Genomic DNA, 17,421 nt, shown 5'->3' on the forward strand with positions numbered 1-17,421 from the left:
TTACTGCATATATATATTTTTAAGGAGAGACTGACTTTTAAAACTGTGTTTCTGGAAATTTGATTTTAAAAACTACCAATTCCTTTTATTCAGAAAATTGTAGCAGGCAAAAAGCCAAATTTGGGGGAGTTACAGAATGTAAAATTTCACTAATAAGCTTCAAACTGCAAACAAACTTTTAATGGTAAAATCTATGTCTAAGGAAATGTGCCACCGTAGATAAAGCTACTTTTAACCACTTCATGAACTAATGGTAAATCAAAATGTATATGTTGTATTGATAATCTGCATCAGTAACTAAAGCTGCCAAATGTAATAAAGTACAATATCTAAATGGCAGTATAGTTAAATAAGGCAAAATTCTTGGAATATGGAAGCAATTGTACTACAAAAAAGTACCTTATTAAGTAAATGTAGTTATTTTCTACCTGTCAACAATACAGTCATTATGTAAATACGCTCACACACCGTATTCTTCAGAACACATGCCACATCATCACATTACCTGTACGCCCCTCATGAAATAAAACCCTTAACATAAAGGCTTGAGGTCAACTTTATGTTTATAATTTAGTTTTCTACAATAACTTTAATGCAATGTAAAAAAAAAGCCAATGCAAACTGGTTTAAAGCAAACATTTTATTTCTGCAGGATGATGGTTTCATCCAAAGCCTTCAGCAGGTGACACAGCCATGTCTATAAGAGTAAACAATTGCCTGGCAGCTCATGCATCGCTTTCAAACTCCGCACTTCCTGGGGGAAGGAGGGGGTAGGAGTAGGGTGTTGCAGGTGTTAATGTCGTCATTTATACGTCTTCATGTGCCACAATCCATCATTGAGATAGTGAACGTTCTCAATTCCAATTCCTTTGTTGACTTTTTCTCTGTTTACAAAGGACAAATAAGGATTAAGATCATGCATCATAAAAGCAGCAACAGGAGGTTTTTGTTTCTGTAAAATGTACAAAGGCACAAAAGCAGTTCCCGACCTTTGCCCTAACACTAAGACCCACCCTCAGTATTGATTTGGTCTCGAGGGGTAGCAAAAATTAAGTAATTTAATAAATTGCCTAGAATCCCCAGGTTCTAGGCAAAATGTTTATTACTGTAAATCTTTTCACATAATGTGGGTTTTTCCTTTGTTTTCAGAGGACTTAGGTGCTCTCTGCCAGGTGGGAGTAAGGGATGTGTATATTGACTTGCACTGTGTGACCAGACAGCACCAGAGCAGTCATGCAGTGTTATTTTTATAGTAAAATGTATACATGAAAACTGTATTTTATAACATGAAGACAAATATGTAATCAGCTGTTGGCTTGGTGATTAGCATCTGTGAACCAGGAAAGACAACGATTTGTCTAAACGCAGACTGTTGACTGACATGTTATTCCCGTTATACCATCTTACTTTTCTTTTTGAAATCAATCTACATCTGTTTTGTTGTAAGCACAAATAATGCTCACCCTCTTACCATCGACTCATATGGACATGTGACTGGAACTTAATTACTTGGAACTAAAAATGGACAAATACTCTCATTTTTATTTCATTTATGTTTACTCCTAGCTGGGTTTTTTCTTATTGATCAGTAGTTTTTACTTGTACTCGTTTATGGTCTTGGTTTGTTGGAAGCTTTTTGCTTTCTTTTCTACTTCTCACATAGAGAGCAGCTGTAAAAAGGAAAGACAATCTCCTTTAGGATCAATAAAGTTATTTTAATCTTGAATCTTAAAGCTTAAGCAGCTGGTCCAACCTACATATAAAGCTGCTACTAAACAAAGTACAGTGTATCCTCTCTGACAACTCCCATCCCCTACATTCAGATTTCCATGTCTGTCTTTAGTAGTGTGCATCAATAGCCAAAACCAATATATACACTTTTCTACTCTGTGCTCTGACTATGATGAATTTAGAGAAGATACAGTAATGTAAGTTTAAACTTTTCTCTTATGTACTCTATTTTGGATGATGTTTTATATAATCTGTGTCTTTGTGTCAAACTGGCAGAAACCTTGTTTGTAGTACAACTTAAAATTTATGGCGACGCTTTACCCAACCACGATTGTCAATTACTGATAACCCACAGGGTTTTCCCATTTTACAGGGAAATAATTTAACCACTGTCCTTTGAAACTCTACTTTGAGGGAAATTCAAAAATGAGGTGGAACATGAAGTCAAAATACTATTAAAAAAATAAACAAATACAAATTAGATAGAAAATGTCTTACATGTTTTCTGCAGACATCTTCATAACACCAACACAAAGTGCGTGTTGTTTTCCCTCTGCCATTATGGCCTGCATCCACTTGTTAAGGATTTTTTTCAATGAGAAGTTGGAACACATTATATTCAAGGGCAGCTTTACAATATTCTGTAGTGTGAAAATCAAACAGCTTCATGTGCAGCATCATGTTTAAAAGGATACAACCACAGTGTCCACTTCAGCTGGGTAGAGTTTAGCGCCTGGTGATGTTAGCCCAGGACACATAATGTTGGCTCCACTTAAGACAAATTTAATGGCCCCTTTGTCTACTTGCTGATGTGGAAGAATGAAGGGATCTAAGAAAAGATAAGATAGTATGTCTTCAATATAAGAAAATTTAAATGCAACTATCAATTAGCTGGGGTTGAACGATCTTACATTTATGCAACAGTCTGAGGGTTGGATAAAATGGTCCTTCTCGCTGTCTGAAGAAAAGCAGCTCTCCATTTACTGTCAAAATTTCTATGTGTTCATGGCTGTAAAGAGAAGGAAATTCAAGACTCTAAAGCACCACACAAAAAGGCAACAAGAACAAGAGAGACAAATAAAATGGAACATCTTACCATCTCACTATTTTGACAGGGTCCTTTTTTGGCATTATGTGATTGAGCCATGCTTCAATGTCTGGAAACTGTTCCAACAGCTGATTTTTGATGCCTTTGATGACTGAAGTTTTCAGCTGGATACAGTTTGACACATTTTCTTTCTCATCAAATCTAAATTAAAAAGAAAAAACATCAAACATAAGCATATTTCTTAAAAAGTAAATATAAGATGAAGGCAATAGCATGTGAGATGCAGTTGAGGGCTCTGGTAAAGCTTGTAAGATGGACCTCAGGTTCAGATTTCAGATGATTTCACACACTTTAAAATTACATGTTCTATTTGTATTATGGTATTTGGTATATACTCAACATCTTCCAATACACACAGTACAGTACCAATCAAGTATTTGTGACATGTCCAACTCACCAAAGAAACCTTTAAAGTATTAATTTAGTTCTGCATGAACATTTATTACATTTATTCTGTATTGACAAATGTATTATGCTTGCAGTAACATTTATCTCAATATGGGTTTACAAAGTTAAAATACACATTAAAGATGTAATCTAATTATTCTCATCCATTTGGATTTGTTTTTCTCAAAAATACTAATGCTTATGCATAGACTAATTATTTTTAAGGTCAGTCTTGGAGAGAGAACGTATATTAGGAGTACTCTTATTGTTGAATAATTAGCTTCTGTTTCAAAAGAATTAAAGTGCTTTAAGCTTAGCAATGGTGGACTAGGGCAGTGGTTTTTAATTATGATCCTCAAGGACCCCTACCTACCCAAAACTGATTACCAAGACCAGGTGTGTTCAGTTCAGAAGCTGAAAGACAGCAATTCAACTGATCTTCCCCGACTCCACCTTAATCTAAAATGCTGTCTTCTAGCTGCTGATTAACTGGATACACCAGATCAAGGTAATCAGCAATTGGTAGGACTGGGATAGCTAGGAAAAAAAAAGCAAAACAGGGGTCCTTGGGGACCAGAATTGGAAACCCCAGACCTAGTAACAAAGTACACTTCCTCAAGTAATGTACTGAGGCTTCCAATTTCTCAAACTATTATGATACTAAGTTTATCCGACAAAATGTACTCTATTTGACTATACAAAGCATATCATTTGGTTCTAAAATAACACTACTATTCTAAACTCTCACAATTGTTTTCGGTTATGGGACTGATTAAACCTGTTTGGGTTGGGCAAAGCTTACCTGGAAATTACATTATGTCACCAGTAAAAACAATAACAACTTATCAAAATTTAACATTAGCTTCTTTTTTTGTATTTTTGATCTTGTTTTAGAAATTAATTATCTGTGCACCGCAAACAATATCTTGAACCCATACAACATTTGAGGACGTCCGGGGCTCAATACTAGACATTTAAAAGAATGTATACAAATGTAATAAATTTAAAGAAGTTAAAAGCTAATTACAGAGCTTTCTGTTGTAACAGTTTTTTTTACACTATGTTATTGATACTTCAGATGATGTCGGTAGATTTTAGACCGTTTTGAAAACTGTAAGCAAGAGAGATCATTTCAAAATCAGTGATGCCGAACTCAATCAGCTTTGCGATTGTTGAATTAGCAAAGTTAACTTAGCTAGCGTTAAGTGTCAAATGTGGCTAGATGATTTTTGGATTTAAGGCACAAACACAAACTGGCCGAGATCTGACCAACGATTATAACACACGGTTTCCCAGCATATCATAATTCATGTCTGGTTGTCTCATAGCTAAAGACGAACGTCAGGCAATCTTAAAGACGCATTGCTAATCAGTTAGCGTTAGCCACCTGACTAGCTAATGCTAAAAAATAAAACAATCAGCAACGTACTTTTTAAACATCCTCGATTGTTAACGATACCGCGTTCATCAAATAGTGACACAACTTGTCCTCACTTGGTGCGTGAGATCAAGAATAGCAAACACAAGTAAAGTAAACAATAAGACTTCTTCTATCAAGTTATATTCTAGATGTCCCACGCCTGTTCAGCAGTGGAGGGCCAGGTATATGACGCTTGCGTCATTTTACAACAGTTTTTTGCATTTCACGGCAGGTCAGGAGGAATTAGCCGTCACCTAGGTAACTGCTGTAACTAAAACGTTTACGCTAAAACGTTTTATGCTTTTTAAAATAGTAGTTCTACAGTTTGTAGCTCCCTTTATTTTATTTTCTATTTTTTGTGTAGATTTATAAACCTTATGGGGCGCATGTGGAACAAATCTTGACTTGATTTGTACATTCTTGTGATCAACACCATCACGTTCAGCAGTGTTTAAAATACATTGTTGTTGTTGTTGTTTGTATTTTAATTAGCAACTCAGTTGTGCTGATACCCAGAGAACTGTTTTTAGTGGAGTACTAGCCTACATTTTAGAGCATGTGTTTGCAACGTTAGTCTACGTATTGACGAGATGTTAACTCAATCAGTGTTACTAATGTATATTTTTTATAACAGTAGTAGTAATATATTCTTTTTTATAATTATTATTTTATATTTTGTACATATAATTGAAAAGAAACTGAAATATACAGTCGATACAGTCTTTGATGTAACCCGTGTATAATATGTATTGGTTGAACTACAAAAAAAAGTCGTTGTCAGGGCGACATCTTGTGTCCAGAATAGTTACAACATTAAAGTCATTATAAAAAAAACACGCTTGTGTAAAAAGTACTTTTGTACAAAGTACTTCCGGTGGGGTCACCGACTAGCTTTCTGTGTGCTAACATTTCCCGTGTCCACCAGCAGATGTTTGCTTAACATGTGAACTTGTCTTTGGCTCTAAATACATTTCTCCTGTAAATAATTTTCTCTAACGGCCGCTTGACAAAACCGCTCCGACCGGAGGACTCTACAACGCGGTTAGACAAGCGAGGCAAAAAGAGGAAGCAATAGCCAACCATCTTTCTTCTTCTGCCAGCAATAACAAGAAAGAGACAAGGCTGGGTTCAAGTAGGGCTGAATAGTTTGAAATTGATTGTGTTTTATATTGGACATAAGGTAATCCTCTCCGTTTTTGCTCAGATACAAGTTCTCGCAGTCTGAGCTCCCCGTCCCGGAAAGCCTGGAAGTTTCGGATTAGAAGACTGGCTGTTAAGAATTGGAATTCCCGTTTTTTTCATGTTTCCAACAGGTTTATCTTCCCCTAATCCCCCACCACCGCCAACCCAGGAGGCTAGACAAGCGGCTACTGATGTCAAAAACGACAGCGGTAACATCACATCTCCGAAGAAGAGGAAAATAAACGGCTCCGAGAGGGAAGGCACAGCAGACACCATCTCCTCTTCGCCTCCAAAGACCCTGAATTCCTCCTCTTCTTCCTCCTGCTCTCCCACTCCGCTGCACATACAGAAGAAGTTGAGGTTTGAGGATTCAGTGGAATTCATTGGACTGGATGTGAAAATGGCTGAGGAGGCTGCTGCTGCTTCTGCTGCTGCTGCTTCTGCTTCGTGCTCCAATAACAAAAGCAAAGTCGTTTTCCTGCCCGGTGGCGTGGGGCACCATGCAAACGGACTCACGAAAACCGCAGGCTCCGGCACCTTCTCCAACAGTAAACCCGGCGCTGCCAAGAAAATAGTCATCAAAAACTTCAAAGGTAGCATATATAACACTGGTGGATGATGTGGTTCAAGCTCCCAAACAGTCACTGACAGAAAGATACAACTTAAATTCAACTTAGCTAACAAGTCCCAAATGCACTGTGACATTGTCCATTATGGAGGGAAACTGTTATTAATCGCGATCGAAATTATATATGGGGTTTGTGTTAGTCTTGGTCCCAACGGCTGACATACATTTGAATGTATGCTTCCGTCTACTTTTTCATCACTGTAATATCATAATGAATCCATAACTGTGTCACAAACATAATAAATTAAATTTCCATATTTTGGAAATTACGGTACCTTTTTATATTTGAAGGTATTTGGACTGTTAATACATTTAGGCTAGAGCTGCATACGACAGTTATCACTATTATTAATTAATTACCAGTTGCTTTATCAAACATTTGGTTAACATTGAAATTATTTTTACAGTCTTAGGATGTCTTATTTTGCCTGACCAATATTGTATAGACATAGGCATTTTATTGGGAACTTATCACCGCAGTTATCATCTATTTTTATTTAAATTCCCTACAACTGTGCATTATGTCCTGATATCTGTACCTGAAATGGGCAAAAGACTAAACACTATAGACTTTCAGGTAACAAAAAAGTCCAACTGAAATATCTTCTTGATAACACAGGAAAACATATCAATTAAGAGTCGGTAGGGTGGATAAAAGTAGAAGCACATGTAGTTTTCTAAATCTATATCAATATACTCTTTGATTATACCGTCATTTACCTGGATGAAATAACTTTTGCTGTTTAAGCAACCTAATATATGTAAAACTGCCACAATCATATAATGCACTCAGAAATGTTCAAAGATAGATGGTGAGGTAATTTATATATTCTCATGGTTTATTGTTGTGTCTTTAATACAAATGTTTGACTTTTTGTCAATATCATCCGCATTTTAAATATAAACATACATACCTTCACTGATTTTAAATAGTTCCCCCGACGTTATAAGACAAGTAAGACACTGAGAGCCCGTTTGTCAGTGTTGTCAGAATATTGTGTGTTTTGTTTTGCACACAGAAAAGCCCAAGTTGCCTGAGAACTACACACAGGAGACCTGGCAGAAGCTGAAAGAGGCGGTGGAGGCCATACAGAACAGCACTTCAATCAAGTACAATCTGGAGGAGCTTTATCAGGTATTTTTGCTGACGTGTTGTCTTCTTAGGGGAAGCTCACTGTATCATCTGTACATTGCTGCTGCTCTACATTACCCTCATACCCTTTTACTGATGTAGCAAAAGTCATTTTTGTTTTTTGTCTCTGCAGGCTGTTGAGAACTTATGCTCCCATAAAATATCAGCCAAACTTTACAAACAGCTGAGGGCTGTGTGTGAAGATCACATCAAGGCACAAATCGATCAATTCAGAGAATATCCTTTTGAACATTCAAAGTTATTTATTTAATATAGCTAAATGTTAACACTTTTTACTACAGTAGACCTTTTAAATGAAAACCCATGTTTGCCTTAACATTGTTCTTATGGATGCCCTGGACAGTGTGCTTTTCCTGAAGAAAATTGACAAATGCTGGCAAGATCACTGCAGACAAATGGTATGTGCTATTACTTTAGTTCAACTGGGAGTTATCATTGCTCTTGAAAGTCTGGTACTATAACATAATTTTCTCTTCTATATTCACAATCAAAGCAGCAGAGGCAGGGTTTTTCCAACTCATAGAAGGGTTGGATATAGTAATCACTGAAGTATCAGTTCTAGTAACAAAACATTGATCGGTCTCATGTTAGAGATGACATGTAAATTACAACTTACTTAGTTTAATACTTCTCTTAGTGCTGCAATATTTGCATTTTTGTTGCACTGGTGTGCACATGTGAACTGAGGGCTACTTTTAATTATTATTGAATTTATTTACCATTTAAAAACTGTCGTGTGTTTTAAACATGAATACGTTTTGTAATTGAAAAGAAATTACTTATGCCCTTTTACTTTGGGGTAAGCAAGTTACTACTTCTATTATACCTAAAAGCAGCCTCTTAAAAATAAAAACATATCATACTCAAATATTTTTCTGTCTTGACATGAGTATACATTTTAACAATACATTCATCTAATATGGCAACTTAGTAGTGTTATTCATCAGTCCAGCCCTGTCTGGTAAATAAAGGTTCACAAATAACACCGTGTGGAATTTTAAAGAGTCTTAGGTGCGATGCATTGTTGGATCATTTAGAATAATTTCAGGTAAGGCTACACATATAAAACTGGGGATGAATGACTGGAGAGAAGACAGACAGTTTAAAGAAGGTGGAATCATTGTGTCAAGTTTCTATTACACAAAGAGATGGATACAAAGAAAATATTTTATTATCACATTGTCAAGCATCTTACTGGTTTAAACTAAAGGGCAACTTCACCAAATTTCATTTTGCTTTTTATGGCTTTAGACTTTAATGAGTAAACTTTCAAACTTCCCTCTGACTTTCTTATATTTGAATATTTCTCCAATTCTAGCTGAAAAACTCCTCCAGATGTTCTTTAAGTCAAGGGCAGCCCACCAATGTATTACTTTGAACTGTGTCTTGAAAACATCCAATTGGTTTAGTACCTCTTCTAATTGGAACAGAACAGTAGGAAAAAAAAAAAAGATGTTTTTGGTCAGTTTTAATGTTTGTCATTGTTTCACAGATCATGATTCGGAGTATATTTTTGTTTTTGGACCGCACTTATGTTTTACAAAATTCAATGCTGCCATCAATATGGTGAGTGATCACTAATATTATTGTTTTACAATTTGTATAAGGCTGACTTCTCTTAAATTGTGTGCTGAACTAGCTAATCTGTTCTACAGGGACATGGGTCTGGAGCTGTTCAGGTCCTACATAATCAGTGATCTGAAGGTCCAGAGTAAAACAATTGATGGGATTCTGTTGCTCATTGAGAGGGAGCGTAATGGAGAAGCGATAGACCGTAGTCTGCTGAGGAGCCTGCTGAGCATGCTCTCTGACCTGCAGGTAACTCACCATCCACCGTTTCATAATTGTCCTGATAATGATCCACATATTAAGTGATATATAAGTAAGGATTTATTCTTTGTCTTTACTATAAGAAAAGTTTGGCTTTCCAGCAGAGTTCTACAAACACTTCTGGCAAATCTTGTCACCATTATTTTACAGATTAACCACGGAAATAAAATCTACCTCAACAATACCAACACACATGAATACAGCCATCATGACCCTTCTACTAAATCCCAACACAGACCCAACCCATCCTTCCAGTTACCGGCCTGTCTCACTTATCAACACATATCTAAAGATCATCAGCAAAGCACTAGCTACTAGAATAGAGACAGTCACCTCCATGATAGTCCGCCCAAACCAAACAGGATTAATCAAAAACAGGAACCCATCAGACAATGTCGAGAGACTCTTTACCTTAATCACCCTGTCACAACAAAAACAAGCTAAAACCATAATTGTATCATTAGACGCAGAAAAAGCATTTCATAAAGTTAACTGGACTTTTTTTTTCAGCATCCTCCACAAGTTTGCACATCTCCACACACACCCCCACCACAAACAGCAAAAAATTAGACTAGTCATGATCCTATTTTATTTTTATCTATTTTTTGAATAAATACCATCATTCTTATTAATATTCATCAATATTATTATTAGCAGTAGATTTAATTGATTTTGATTAGTTATTATTATTATTATTATCAATATCATTCTTATTATTATTATTCAGTGATAGTTGTAGCTTCCTTTTCCCCCTTTTTTCTTTTGTGTGTATCATATTATTTAACTATGACATTATTATTATTATTATTACTACTACTACTACTATTATTGATATTATTACGAACATTATTGTTTTAATGCTTTGCTATATATATATTTATTTGTGTGTGTGATTTTTTTTTTTTTATTATTATTATTTTTTGTTCATTTTCTCTCTGTTCTGTTTAGGCTAATTTATATGAATGTACTATCAGTTTTCTCATTAATAAGTAGAATAAGTAGAACATGTTTATATGCTTAATATGTATACCCCTACCCTGTACTTTCCCATCCCCATCCCAACTGTTATTTCTTTGACGATTATAGCCTTTCTGCTCATCCTCACTACCCCTCCTCACTTCTCCAATCGCGATGCACCTTCACAAGCAAACATACACTGTACATAGGTTCACCGTATCTCACACTGTTGTTATGATGTTATGTTTTGTACTGTAAAAAAAAAAAAGTGTTGCTGTGGCATCTGTGTTGTTTGTATTTATCGCAGACACAAGCTTGTGATTAGCTGCCAGTTTCCTGTTGACAAATGGGTTTAATGAAACCTGTGTTCTCTCTGTCCCTGACAGATTTATCAAGACTCCTTTGAGCACCGCTTTTTGGAGGAAACTAATCGACTTTATTCTGCAGAGGGACAGAGGCTTATGCAGGAGAGAGAGGTGATTTATGTGATCCTGAAACTCTGGGAAAATTTTGTTATTTTTCTTATTCAACTGAATTGCTGTCTAAATATAGACACGTGATTCTAACTTAAAGTTAACTTAGGTTAGAGCTCCAGCAATTAGTTAGACAATCAATTAGTTGATTTGTTATTTTGATCATCTATTGATTGTTTCAGACAAAAATGTCAGAATTCACTGGTTTAAACTTCTACAACACCTGACCTTGAAGCTTTTTGTTATTATGTCCTATTATTATAACCTGAAATGTTTTGGTTTTGGGAATGTTGGTTAGTCAATACAAACAGTTCAAATGGTTCATCTTAGCCTTTATGTAATTATAAACCAACATTTGGCATATTTATACAAACACATATATAATATATTATTCAAAAAGGTAATGAAAACAATTAATAATGAAGCTGTTAATTTCTTACAGCCTATTTCCAGTGCAGCTACAATTAAATTTCATATATTAAAGCTTCTAAGAATCAGGTGTCGAAATAAAATTGAAAGGGCTTCATTTGTTGTGCTGACTTATACTAATATACAGAGAACTATGCAGAAATAAAACCACAGCCAGTATTCCCTCATAGGAGACAAACAGAAATGTATATATTATTTATAGGTTCAGTAGATCAAACTGTAGTGCAGACACAGTAAATCTGGTTTAGAATGGCTCTTTCCATTTATGGTAAATGAAAACATCTTTTATTTGATAAAGACCACAGAGAAGCTGTTTCACTGTTTTTGTAATGTTTCTCATTTTGACCATTATCATTTAGACCTCACGTTTTTTTCCCCCTGTAGGCTGTTTCTACATTTACCATTGTAGCATATGCAAATAAGTTTCTTTATTTGCAGTGTTTGCCAACGTGAAAGTAAAATCACTTCTTTTTTTAGTTGGAGGTGTTGTTGAGTCACATTCATTCCAACACTTCTCAGTATAATAGAATACAGAAATAAAAAACACCTCACAAAAACGGTTTCAACAAGGATCATCAAGGCCGATTTATTGCTGTTCTAGTTTATTAGTCTGCAGTAGTTTTAGCTTGGTGTCCCTAATAATAAGCTAACAAATTTGTGTGTTCTGTGTCATCCTGCTGGCCTTGAGGATTTGAGTGTGGGTAGCACTGAACCTGCAGATTTTGCTTACATTTTATCTGAAAACGTATTTAGTTTTACCCTTAATGTATTTTTTTACTTAAGTTTATACATTTCTATGCTATTGTAAATGTTAACTTGGTACGTCACGTACCAAGTACTTTGTAACCTGGGTTTTGAAAAATGCTTCATTATAAAAATCAACTGTATTGGAGAAAAAGACAAAAATGGCAACCAAAACTGATAAAATACGTACAGTATCTTTTAAAGTAGTTAATGAAGAAATATGGTATTAATGTAGATATCACTGTGTTTGTGACATTTGTAGGTACCAGAATATCTCCATCATGTCAACAAACGCTTGGAGGAGGAGGCTGACAGAGTCATCACATATCTAGACCAGAGCACACAGTAAGTGTTAGACTTTAATATTTAATTTTCAAATAAGTGTTCATTTGTAACACTTGACTTTTTTTATTGTTATTATTTCTTAGAAAACCACTCATTGCTACTGTTGAGAAACAGTTGCTGGGTGAACATCTCACTGCAACACTGCAAAAAGGTACACAACATTAAATATCTTACACATACGTCAGACTGCATATTCAGTCATGAAAGGATAAAAGCTGCTACTATGCTAGGCTTCTAACTTTCTTCTTGTTGGAATCTTCCAGGTCTGACTCACCTGCTAGATGAAAACAGAATTCAGGATCTGTCTCTTCTCTATCAGCTCTTCAGTCGAGTGCGAAGTGGTGTTCAGGTCCTCCTGCAACACTGGATAGAATACATAAAGGTACTACAGCAAAATGTGTAATAAAAAGCTAAAGGTGGTGGAGGATGACTGTACAAAGCTCTCAGGAATTGTTCACATATTCTGTTGGTAACTGATTGATTGATTGTTTTACAATGTCTTGAAAAACAACATCTAGGCTTTTGGAAGCACAATAGTAATCAATCCAGAAAAAGACAAAACTATGGTTCAAGAGTTGCTGGACTTCAAAGACAAAGTGGATCATGTCATTGATATCTGCTTCATGAAGAACGAAAAGTTTGTCAATGCCATGAAGGAGGCTTTCGAAACGTTCATCAACAAACGGCCAAATAAACCTGCAGAACTCATTGGTCAGTAGTTCAGCATGTTCCTCATTTTATGCAGCTGCATGTCAGGAAAGGAGCATGTAACTACCAATCTTAGTCAAATAACAAGTATTTCTTTTTACAGCTAAACACGTGGATTCAAAGTTAAGGGCAGGAAACAAAGAGGCAACAGATGAAGAACTGGAGAAGATGCTGGATAAAATCATGATTATTTTTAGATTCATATATGGTAATATTTATTATTGGAGTTGTTTCAGTTTTTACATTTTTTTTCCTCTCTGTTTGTTAATGTCATAATGTATTGTGATTATAGGAAAAGATGTTTTTGAGGCCTTTTACAAGAAGGATTTGGCCAAGAGGTTGCTGGTTGGAAAAAGTGCCTCTGTGGATGCTGAGAAATCAATGTTGTCAAAGCTGAAACATGGTCAGTTTAGGTTCTTAATGCATCCATATAAAACGAATGAATGAATGCATGAATGAGCTTTTGGTGTTTCCTCAGAATGTGGAGCAGCATTCACCAGCAAACTAGAGGGGATGTTCAAGGATATGGAACTCTCCAAAGACATCATGGTGCAGTTCAAACAGGTACAAACCGCAATAGAGGGTTAAATCTGTACGAATATTCTAGCCACATGAGTTTTATACATATGACTTTTTATAGTGAAAAAGTGTTGGATGAAAAAGAAAATGACATCAATAATTTCAGCAGGTAATACGGGTCAGCTGCAAAAAAAAAAAAAAAACATGGTCTCCAAAAATAAATTGACATTAGCTTTTTGTCCCTGTTAGGAAATTTCTGTAAAGCACAACAAATACGTTTAAAGAAATGCCAACACAAATGCTTAATCTCATTGTATAAGCAAATAAAACAATACACAAAGTGACAGGTTGAAGCCTGAGTACACCAAGCGATCTTCAGCCTACCCTATCACCAACAGTGCAACACGGACTCTGCCTCAATTTGGCCACAATGAAGTGCAGCATCATGAGGCAGTGGATCACATTGTATGTCAAATATGTACAAGTACACAGTGCTAGTTTATTACCTTTTTGTCATGAAAGTTTTTATTGCAAGTTGTTAGGTTCCCTTAAGTTGACAATTGTTGCAACCAATTTTGAAATCATTACTGCTATACTTCATGTCTACTGTAATTCTTCCTTGTAGTATCATGACGTTTAGCCTTCAGATCATGGATTTATTATTTATGTCTGCATATCACATTTCTCATTTGTGTTCCTGTAGTATATGCAGTGCCAAAACATCCCTGGAAACATTGAGCTGACTGTGAACATTCTCACTATGGGTTACTGGCCTACCTATGTCCCAATGGAAGTGCACTTGCCTCCTGAGGTTAGTGCTGAGCAAATATTGAATTTTTTAGAACATGCTTTTTTTTAACATCTGCCATGCCATAAACATACTGAATGTTGCTTTTTAACATCTTATCTTTCTTCAGATGGTGCGACTGCAAGAGATCTTCAAGACCTTCTACCTGGGCAAACACAGTGGCAGGAAATTGCAGTGGCAGTCAACACTAGGCCATTGTCTCTTAAAGGCTGAATTTAAAGAGGTTCATAACTGATTTCTGAATGCTCTGTTGTGTTTTGCTCATAAAGTGAATAGATATAAATGTTAAATGCTGTCTGACTGAACAGGGCAAGAAGGAGCTGCAAGTGTCACTTTTCCAAACACTTGTGCTACTGATGTTTAACGAAGGAGAGGAGTTCACTTTGGAGGAGATCAAACTGGCAACAGGAATAGGTTTGTCGTATTACGTCAAATTTGTTGATTTTTGATAAAGTGTCTAGTATCCATCACCTCTGATCTGTGTGTGTGTGTTTTGGTTTAAAGAGGACGGTGAACTGCGCAGAACGCTACAGTCACTTGCGTGTGGAAAAGCACGCGTCCTCACCAAAATCCCAAAAAGCAAAGATGTGGAGGACGGAGATAAGTTTTCCTGTAACGATGAATTTAAACACAAGCTCTTCAGGATCAAAATAAACCAGATTCAGATGAAAGAAACGGTAACAACTTAGCTTAGTTACCCTAATTTTAATCATTTTCAACATGTGAAATTATTTCAACTTATTTTTTACCGCAGGTGGAGGAGCAAGCCAGCACCACAGAGAGAGTCTTTCAGGATCGCCAGTATCAGATTGATGCTGCTATTGTGAGGATCATGAAAATGAGGAAGACTCTGAGCCATAATCTCTTGATGTCTGAGGTGTACAACCAGCTCAAGTTCCCTGTCAAGGTGATAACCACAACCTTCAATCTTTTTCCTTTTAATTACGGTACAGAGGTGGCTGGAAATAAGGGGAGGTATGATGTGTAATGCTGGCTCCAGCTAGAGTTGAACCATGATTACACTGTTTGCTAATCACCCAGCCCACTAGGCTCTGCAACAATGAATCTTCTAGTTTTATTCATGAGACATTTTGCATAACATCTGCAGGAATTGCCCCGATATTTTAAATCCTTTTTAATACGGTTTTCCCCCCAGCATTTGTCTATCCATGTATTTATTTTATCACTTATATTTTGTATAAATTTACTTGGCTGTTGCTAATGTAAAACAAGATGATTTATGTTCAGATATTATAGATTGGCAATATACACCAGATTAACTTTAATTTTGTGCAAACTCTTAAGATCATAGCCCAGCTGATGCTTGATTTTAGAGGCATAAATTAACATTTGAGAATCTAGCATATCCTAGAGTGATAATGACAGCAAAGGAAATTGAAACTCTGTTTTGTTTTTTTACAGTCCTTTCAGAGTGCATTCGTTTTTTGTTTTTTTGTTTTTTCGCTCTACACCAGGCCTGCTAACAAGCTAATGCCCCATGATATTAGACTAAGATCTAACCCTGGATGTGAAAAGAGACTGTTGTATACTAGGTTATTGGAGAAAGTGGGGTGATTAAGTTTTTTATTGTGATTAAACTCACAGTTTGAAATAATCTTGGCATGTACTTTATGTGTTAACTTCCACCTCCTCTCTCTCTCTCTCTCCTACCTTTCAAGCCTGCTGACTTGAAGAAGAGGATAGAGTCTCTTATTGACAGGGACTATATGGAGCGTGACAAGGAGAACTCCAACCAGTACAACTATGTGGCTTAAAGAAAAATAAAAGTGACAGAAAATAACCAATGCAGATGTTCCAGTCAGGCTGAGTGATCGGTCTCTAAATCTTTTGCTCCCGTGGATGTTCACCATTCTCATCTTTAACCCAGCGACCGACAAGTGAATGGATAACCTCTCGACAGGATTTTTGTCAGGGATCTTCTGATCCTGTGGACTGCATGCCCACTGAAAAAGAGAATATTGTCCATATTTCTCAGTGCCACTGAGAAAATTGGGCTACTGTGGACAGACAAAGAAGACATACAGATGTTTTTTTGGTTTTCTCATTTTTTTATTTTATTTTTTTTTAAATGAAGAGGAGAAATATTTATTTTCAAACCTAGATTCTTCTTTGTCCATAGTTTAAATCAATATGCTTTTTGTTATCAAGTCACTTGTTTTCTCAATGTTCACTCAATATCCCAAGCAAATTCTGATATACCTAACAATGCTCTAAATGTATCACTCCTTGAAGAGAAAAAGGGTAAAAAAAAAAATTAAACTGATGCTTGTTTCTTCAGATGGTTTCAGATCTGGGACTATTAGAATAACATTGAGATTAGGAGATTGACTATTTGGGGGAATGTGGGTGTCAAATGGGTGATTCTGCGGCCAAGAAACAAATTTTAAAGACATGTAGCCATCTGATAGACCTGTGATTATGAACAAATAAAGCATTCAAAGTAGAAGTTGTGCCAAAAAAAGGAGCACTTACAGTATCTTGTTACCGGCTGTATTCAGGCTGCTAAAACAGTTTAGTGGTACAAGTTACATTTCTTATTCATTACTTCTTTGTATGTTTGTACATACGTAACAAAGGTGACATTTGAAATGATCCCATCTTTTTTGTGTGTTTTTGTTAACCCTTAGAAAGTATACTAAAAGCACATTTGCCCATATTCTCTGGTGTCATAACACAAATATTTTTTTTTTGGGGGGGGGAGCAAGTCTTCGTTGGTGCTTGTGTTGAAAAGTGGGTGACAAGTGGGAATCGCAGGTATTGCCTCAAAACACGAGGGGAAAGTCTGATTTGATTAGACATGCCATTGTTTGTATGAGTCTCTTAGATTTATTGCTTCAGATTAAAATAACTTTCGATCGAGGTTTCCTTCATCAATTTGTTTCTAAACATTTCACTCCTGTATGGAAGGAGTCAATTAGCCTTATTTTCTTTGTTGGCGGCCTTATAAAAGCACACAGTACTTTCATTAACTCTGTAAA

At 36.0% G+C, this 17,421-nt stretch overlaps 2 protein-coding genes across 2 annotated transcripts; one reads left to right on the forward strand and one right to left on the reverse strand.

Moving 5' to 3' along the window:
- Nucleotides 1–621: 621 nt before the first annotated feature.
- mcts1 (MCTS1 re-initiation and release factor) lies at nucleotides 622–4,844 on the reverse strand. Its single transcript, XM_067518973.1, has 6 exons — nucleotides 4,656–4,844; nucleotides 2,828–2,980; nucleotides 2,643–2,740; nucleotides 2,427–2,560; nucleotides 2,230–2,297; nucleotides 622–884 (listed from the first exon to the last, which is right to left on the reverse strand). The coding sequence occupies exons 1-6, from the start codon at nucleotides 4,664–4,666 to the stop codon at nucleotides 803–805; spliced, it is 546 nt and encodes a 181-aa protein (XP_067375074.1). The 5' UTR covers nucleotides 4,667–4,844; the 3' UTR covers nucleotides 622–802.
- A 655-nt stretch (nucleotides 4,845–5,499) lies between these two features.
- On the forward strand, nucleotides 5,500–17,303 carry cul4b (cullin 4B). Its single transcript, XM_067518965.1, has 20 exons — nucleotides 5,500–6,421; nucleotides 7,476–7,591; nucleotides 7,722–7,825; nucleotides 7,938–8,007; nucleotides 9,102–9,175; nucleotides 9,265–9,427; nucleotides 10,783–10,872; nucleotides 12,305–12,387; nucleotides 12,471–12,538; nucleotides 12,651–12,769; nucleotides 12,906–13,098; nucleotides 13,199–13,303; nucleotides 13,388–13,498; nucleotides 13,574–13,659; nucleotides 14,318–14,425; nucleotides 14,532–14,645; nucleotides 14,731–14,836; nucleotides 14,927–15,099; nucleotides 15,177–15,329; nucleotides 16,102–17,303. Exons 1-20 carry the CDS (start codon nucleotides 5,947–5,949, stop codon nucleotides 16,195–16,197), a joined length of 2,607 nt encoding a protein of 868 aa, XP_067375066.1. The 5' UTR covers nucleotides 5,500–5,946; the 3' UTR covers nucleotides 16,198–17,303.
- The last annotated feature ends 118 nt before the right edge of the window (nucleotides 17,304–17,421 follow it).

Source organism: Channa argus, chromosome 10 (assembly GCF_033026475.1).
Source record: "Channa argus isolate prfri chromosome 10, Channa argus male v1.0, whole genome shotgun sequence".
Taxonomy (NCBI): domain Eukaryota; kingdom Metazoa; phylum Chordata; class Actinopteri; order Anabantiformes; family Channidae; genus Channa; species Channa argus.

Coding starts and splice junctions, on each gene's coding strand:
- mcts1 (XM_067518973.1), bottom strand. Junction 2,741..2,827: donor CCTGTCAAAATAGTGAGATG/GTAAGATGTTCC, acceptor TTCTCTTTACAG/CCATGAACACATAGAAATTT. Junction 2,561..2,642: donor CCTCAGACTGTTGCATAAAT/GTAAGATCGTTC, acceptor ATCTTTTCTTAG/ATCCCTTCATTCTTCCACAT.
- cul4b (XM_067518965.1), top strand. CDS start 5,947: ATGTTTCCAACAGGTTTATCTTCCCCTAATCCCCCACCACCGCCAACC. Junction 12,539..12,650: donor CACTGCAACACTGCAAAAAG/GTACACAACATT, acceptor GGAATCTTCCAG/GTCTGACTCACCTGCTAGAT. Junction 13,499..13,573: donor GTTGTCAAAGCTGAAACATG/GTCAGTTTAGGT, acceptor GTGTTTCCTCAG/AATGTGGAGCAGCATTCACC.